Source organism: Uranotaenia lowii, chromosome 1 (assembly GCF_029784155.1).
Source record: "Uranotaenia lowii strain MFRU-FL chromosome 1, ASM2978415v1, whole genome shotgun sequence".
In the NCBI taxonomy this organism is placed as follows: Eukaryota; Metazoa; Arthropoda; class Insecta; order Diptera; family Culicidae; genus Uranotaenia; species Uranotaenia lowii.
Genome location: NC_073691.1, coordinates 130288077 through 130295377, shown reverse-complemented (window position 1 = coordinate 130295377; position 7301 = coordinate 130288077). Strand labels below are relative to the sequence as shown.

The window sequence follows — 7301 nt, the reverse complement described above, 5'->3', positions numbered from 1 at the left end:
AGTGATACAGGTGGGATGAGACGTAAAACTTTGCCTCCGATCACAGTTACTCAAAACCTTATATGCGTTTCAGGTTTCGCCGGAAAAGCTTTACTGGCGGGCGCTGCCGGTGCAGCCGGTGGATTCGTGGGAACTCCCGCCGACATGGTCAATGTTCGGATGCAAAATGACATCAAACTACCTCCGGAGCAGCGAAGAAAGTAAGTTATGTCAACTCATGATTCCGATTAGATGTTATTCTGGAATTGGATCTCTAAATTCTAAAATGTGGGTCCGTTAAATTCAAACAGCTATAACAAACCAACTCCTGAACCGATTTGAGTTTGTTGAATTACTTCAAATGTCTAGTTTTATTTTCTAAAAATTCGTTTTAATTTACATCCAAAAAAGTTCAAGCTTGACCAATTGATTACAATAAGACCCAAACTTAAAAAAAAAACTGCAAACACCAGATTTCGTGATTTCACAATAATTTAAACTGCAAATTATTGTAAAAAAGTTCAGGACAACATTAGATTGATGTAAATTATTAGCAGCTCAGCTTCGACTGCATATATAAAGTCAATAAGATACACCGGGGTAAATGGTGACCCGGGGTAAGTGGAGACGATGGCTACCTAAATATAACTGTGTATTAGAATTTCGTTACGAAATGTTAGATTTACTTGTAATAGATAGTGGCAAAGGGGAAAGCGTTAAATAGAGAAAGAAAAATGGATATCTAGTAAAGGTAGAATGGAAAATGCAAAGAGATAAAAAAAGCATAATTGATTGGGGAAGGGATCAACAAACTTTAGTTTAGACAAAAATTATGATCGATACTGAAAATGAAAAAAAAAAATAGAATGGCAGAATAGAGCAAAAAATAAAGAAAATTGATAAGGAATTCCAAGAAAAAGGGAGTGTCATGAAAATAGAGCTAAAAATTAATAATGAAAATGGAAAGAGTTAGAAAATAAATTCGTTAAATTTTAGTTTAAAACATAGACAATAAGAATGAAATCTGAAGAGATCGGAAGAGAAAAATTGGAAAAACATATTAAAGGAAAGATGAGATATGAAAAATAGAATGGGAAATAAACGATAAAAAATGGACAGTTATGTGTATTGTAAAATTTAAAAAAAAACGATACTGGAAATTAAAAATCAAAAATGAAATAGAAAACGCAAGAAGAAAAACGAAAGTATTGATAATAGAAGTTTGTTTGATAGTGAACGCTGTTTCCTGCCAGCGACAACAGTCGTCACGGCCTTGAGTTCGTCTGTGATGAAGGGGTTCTCTAGCCTGCGTTTTCGGGCAAGTACGCTATTATCGACTGCTCTTCTCCGCGTGATGGAATTTGCATTCCAAGGGTTTATCGTTCGTGTTCCGCATCCGATACATCTGATCCGATCAACGTTACTACCCAAACATCGGGGGTGTTAATTCCTATTTGGTTGATTACCTGTTTGCCACAGAAACATGGCCAATCGACCGGACTTTATCCAGTCAGATGATCCATTATCCGTCCCGATTATACAGTGTTCCGTTGCGATCGAAACCCCCTGAATAGCAAGAAGTCAACTGGAGGCGGAGTTTTACTTGCTGTCAAATCCAGACTCTCAGCTCAGCTCATCAAAGACAGTTACTCTGGGCCGATTTGGTACTTCTTTGGGCCCGCATTGATGTCGGAGACCGGAAACTGCTCTCCCGAAGATGACATACTTCGGTTCTTCCTCCTTGGCGTCTTCCAACATCTTTCTAGACTCTTTGAGTACCGCGACTCTACGTCAGATCAACAGCTTCAAAAACGAAAATGGTCGTATGCTTGACCACTTCATTATTAATGAAGTCTCGGTCGGTCTAGGATCCGCACGCCAGCATATACTTCGCCTTGGACGTATTAATCATTAACTCAATCCTTCCTGCTTCGCGTTTCATTTTGCGGTAGATCTTCTCCACTGCCGCAGATGTTATGCCGACTATATCAATGTCGTCGGCAAAGCAGATAAGTTGACTGGATCTGTTGAAAATCGTGCCACGTCTTTCGTCCATCGCTCTCCAAATATCACCTTCTTGCGCCACGTTGAACATCATATAAGATAGACCATCTCCTTGTCGAAGCTCCCTGCGTGATTCGAATGAACTCGACAATTTACCGGAAATCTACACATAGCACAGTGTTCTATCCATCCGGAGAAGCCGTTCTTGTCCGTGATTTTCCATAGCTCGTCACGGGACTTGGTGTTCAAGGCATTTTTGGAGGACATGCCGTAGTGTGAAGATCTGATGCGTCGTAGACCGTCCCTCCATAAAGCCGGCCTGATGACTTCCTACGAAGCTGTTTGCTTGTGGCGTTCGACGGCGGAGTAGGATTCGGGACAATACTTTGTAGGCGGTATTGAGGACAGTGATCGCTCGATAGTTCTCACAGTCCAATTTGTCACCTTTATTGTAAATGGTGTATATAACCCCTCCTTACACTCCTACGGTAGCTGTTCTGTGTCCCAGATCCGGACCATCAACCGGTGTAGGCAATCGGCAAACTTGTCCGGGCCCATTTTGATGAGTTCAACGGCGATGTCATCCTTCCCAGCTGATTTGTCGCTATTCAACTGACGAATGGCTTCCTTAACTGCATTCATCGTTGGGAGTGGCTCCTCTAAATACGTCGTTGGCTACGCCGGTTTTGTAGCTTCCCCCACCGCTTTGGCCTCCAGCATGTGCGCCTTTCAGGTGTTCATCAAAGTAGTGCTTCCACCTTTTGATCACCCCACGATTGTCCGTCAGGATGCCTCCGTCCTTATCCTGACACATTTCGGCTGGCGATACCAAGCCTTTGCGGGATGCGTTGAGCTTCTGGTAGAAACATCGTGTTGCCTGGGAACGATACAGCTGCTCCAGCTCCTCCTCCTCCAGGCGGCGCTTTTTATCCTGGAAAATTCGGACTCGCTGCCTTCCGATGTAGGTCATTTTCCACATTTCGACGGGTGCCTCGTACTCAGGGTTGCCAATGTGCCTGATTTTCCATAAAAAGTGGTTAAGATTGAAGAATATTACCTTGAGAAGCATGAAGCAACATATAAAGAATAAAGAAAGATAAAAGGAACCGACATTTAATCCATTTTCTAATTTATTCCAGTTACAAAAATGCAATCGATGGCCTCTTCCGGGTGTACCGTGAAGAAGGATTCAGGCGACTGTTCTCAGGGGCCACAACAGCTACCACTCGTGCCGTGTTCATGACAATTGGACAACTTTCGTTTTACGATCTGGTAAGGTTTTGTGGATTTGTCATAATCTAAGTTTTTATCATTTAGAACATTTAAATCATCCTTTTTTCAGGTCAAAGACCTTCTTCTAAACTCAGGATACTTTGGTGACAACTTGACGACGCACTTCCTGTCCTCGCTGTCAGCAGGAGCGATCGCCACCACCTTAACGCAACCCCTGGACGTGCTGAAAACCCGCGCTATGAACGCTAAACCGGGAGAGTTTGCCAGCCAGTGGGACATTGTACGCTACACGGCACGTTTAGGTCCCATGGGCTTCTTCAAGGGTTACGTTCCAGCCTTCGTACGGTTGGGTCCGCACACCATTCTCACGTTTGTGTTCCTCGAGCAACTGCGCATGAACTTTGGCTACCTGAAACCGGAAAAGAAGTAAAACATCAACCGATGTTGTTAAAGATGGACAGGTTTAAAGTGGCCTAGATAATGTTCTATTTTTGATTGAAATTTACAGTGCTCTATTCATTGTGTAACTAAATGAGAATGTTTTTTTTAACTAACTGCATTTGGGAAAATTACGGGTTTGTTTCAGGTGTCACTCAGATGTATGGAAAAAGTCTATTTACCTTTCAGTCCTGTTATCAATGTTAAAGTTGCAAACTAGCTCTGCCATCCTCAAACCAAATTTGTTAGAACCTTAGAATCCCAAATGATATCTAATATCAAACACCAACATTCCACTGGTCTTTATTACTCAAGCGTTTTTTTTCTCTATACTTCTATGTTATTGTTTTATATCTACTTTTACTCATTTGTTTTCGTTTTACTTTTTATCTATGAAAAAAAAAATGTGCAAAGCAACGAGTCTAAGCTAAACTGTAGGAAACAAACAATAAAGGAAAATATTTATGTGCAATTCTGTCTCTATTTACAAAAATATCACAAACTCCAAATCAGGTATAACGATTCATCAACCTTATTTCCAGATGAATTTTGGTTTGGCTCTAATCTTTCATGTTAGAAAAAAAGTTAAAATTCTGAAATATTCGTCTTTTTTTTAAATAAGGATACTTTCAATAAGTTACACTCCTTTGAATATTGTATTTTTAATGGTAAATATTATTGAATATTCGAACTTTGGAAATTCCGAATCACGAATCAGAGTTCATGCTTAAATAATTCAGGGTTTGAAAATAAAATTTCCAAATTTTAAAAAAAATCTTTCGAGTTGAAAGTTGTTAATTGTGAAGAATGACAACTTGCATTTAAATTCCTTGAAAAAAAAAGTTGAAAGCTTGATGATACAGGGTCAATGAATCTAGCGTAACCGCACACGCAACGGAAATGGATCACTCAATAAACTGGGAAAAAGTTATCTTTAAGAAATGTGTGAGAAAAGCTTCACATTTGCTTCCTTCGAAGACATTAAATAAATAATTAAATTTGAACGCATGGGAGTCGATGTTCATTAGTACCTCCGAGAAACCGCTAATGAATGAAGAGTACCCACCAATTATGTCGCCGCTTTTCACCTTCACCAAAAGGAAAATTTCATAAAGGAACCATCTTTCGATGAACACGACTCTCGTAGTACGATCCTGCCAGTAACTTCTTCGTGTGATCAGTCGGAAATCGTCCTGTAGATAAGCAACATCAAGCTGGGAACCGGTCGACAAAAAAAAGGTAATTTTGAATCCCTTTTTCCGTTTTAAGAACGTTGAGTGTAGTGTCCTGTAATTAGGATTGGTCAATCTTGGGTCGATCTTTGCGAGATCGATCTTTTGAACTCAAATTTCCGATTTTTTGGATCGATTCTTTAGCCTTGGAGAAATCGATAAAATCGGTTTATTTTTCATCCGATCTTTCGATCTTTTGAAGTTTTTTTCTCTATTCATTCCCGAGTTTTGAAATTGAGTTTCTTGCAGAGATTTGATATCTGCGCCATCCGAAAGATTGCTTTTCATTATTGGTGCTACCATTCCAATAAGATAATAGACGCTGATTTAAAAAATGGGGTTTTCCCTTTATACTCTTGAGGAAAATCTAATTTTTTTAGCAAATGCTCAAACGATCGAAAGTTCCATAAAACAGTCACTTGGAAACTTACTCAGCCTTGAATAAAAAATCTATACCATTTTACTGAGCTCTAGATTTATGTTTTAACTTTGAAGTTCCATAGTCGGTAGAAGGCTGTTCATCTTTCAAATTAGACCACAATAGAAAGTATTTCTTACTGCATTCGTTTTAAATATATGTATATTTGAATTATTACTTTCCGCAATTTAACACGTTAATATTGCGTCTCTACTTTTAATGAAAATTATACTCGAAATTTGGATGCTTGAAGAATTTAACTTGACTTTAGCCTTCCAGATGGTAGCTGAATACGTTAGACGTTACCTTAGTTCGATGACCTGTGGCTGAATTGATGGTATTAAAACACCTGCGTAAATATAATCTTAAGCCTTTTTAAATTAGAATTTCACCGAGTGAACTAACTTGAAATGTATCGATGGTTTCAATCAGTCAAGTAACAGTATTTAGACTTATTCGGAATAAGTTATTCCTATCTAATGCGCTTATGATTTGAACTTGAAAGTATGTCGTACTGAGCAATGCATATAATCATTCTGTTTATGATATATCGTAAATACTGAATCAAAGTCATGAAAAGTTAAACATTCTGATGTTGAATTTGAAAACAAAATTCCGTAAAGAATCATTTCATATTCAAATGTTTGAGGTTTCCTCTTTTTCCACTTTTTACTTCAACATAAAGGAGTCTTCAGGCAACACCCGTATCAAACAAAAATTTATTGGATCGATCTTCCAGAGATCAATCTACTCCGGACGGATCTAGTACTTCACTTTTCTTTGTCTGAAGTCTCTCGGAAGTCGGAAATCCGGACTTCCGAAGTAAAATTTAGTGCTGGCGCATTAATATCTCTTTTTACTGTTCCGCTCCGAGAGTTCATTTTTATTTCACCCCGTTTATGGATACCCAGGAAATCCGGACTTCCGAAGTAAAATTTAGTGCTGGCGCGTTAATATCTCTTTTTACTTTTCCGCTCCGAGAGTTCATTTTTATTTCACCCCGTTTATGGATACCAAATAATGAGCTTTCTTGCGTTATTTGGCATTACTGCACATAAAAGCTCTAAAAGCAAATTCACCAAAACAAACGTTTTCTTCTAATTCACCCCTTCATTGGAGCTTTTCTACTCACACAAAGGTTGAAAAGCAACCCTTGAATTCTAAACCCACCCCACGAGCCACCGTCCTTCAACCTGCACTAGTATTGGTGGTATGTTTTGATGCTTCATAACTGGTTTTCCGAAGAGCATAAATATCATAAACAACACTCATTCTGAAATCATAAAACAACACCAATACACCTGTCATCGAGAGAGAAAAATTCTCACGGTGGATGAGCATTCGCTCCCTCGGGAGAGAGCTTGGCGCAACTTGCAGAGAGAGATAGATATTTTGTGAACAAATTAGAAGCACTGTTGCCAGCTTCTTGACGAATGATCAGACGGAAGTCTCTGATAATATTTTGAATTTAAATAAAATTTATAGAAACGTCGTTGGTGAACTGACAGCTGAACACAGACTTCCGAAGACCTACACTGCAAAAAATTGACATTTAAAGAATATGTGTTTCCACACATACGATTCTGAAATTCTTCTACTAATTAAATTTAAATGAAGTAAATAAAAACCAATATTTTCACACATAAGTTTTATGTGGGAGGAATATATCGAACCGGGTCAAATAAAATGAGCGTGTGCGACCAGCGAAAAATCATCGAATTTGTCGTCGATGATATTTTTCTGGTGTTCTCAAAATGGCGTTCGCGAAATTCGTTTGTTTTGCTCGCATAGAACCGACAAAGAAAAACCTGGAATCCTGTTCAAAATGTCCTCGGTCGGAGGAAGATGGTTCCAATCGGTAGCCTCGGAGTGGGTGCAGTATTTTCGAGAGGAACAATGTCAGTTATTACCCGTGCAAATGGTCAACGACAATGTTCTAAAAAAGTACACTCCCGGAACTCAGCGACCTGGTTCTATTTGGCCCGTACACCGATCCA

The 7301-nt window shown here is 39.0% G+C and overlaps 1 protein-coding gene across 1 annotated transcript in view; it reads left to right on the top strand.

The window, feature by feature from the left end:
* The window catches only part of LOC129740016 (mitochondrial dicarboxylate carrier), a 321675-nt gene extending 317549 nt beyond the window's left edge, over positions 1-4126 (top strand). Inside the window, exons 2-4 of the mRNA XM_055731597.1 lie at positions 71-200; positions 3123-3255; positions 3326-4126. Of these exons, the coding sequence (XP_055587572.1) occupies positions 145-200; positions 3123-3255; positions 3326-3646 (510 nt within the window). The 5' untranslated portion in view covers positions 71-144 and the 3' untranslated portion in view covers positions 3647-4126. The remainder of the gene's footprint in view (positions 1-70; positions 201-3122; positions 3256-3325) is intronic.
* The last annotated feature ends 3175 nt before the right edge of the window (positions 4127-7301 follow it).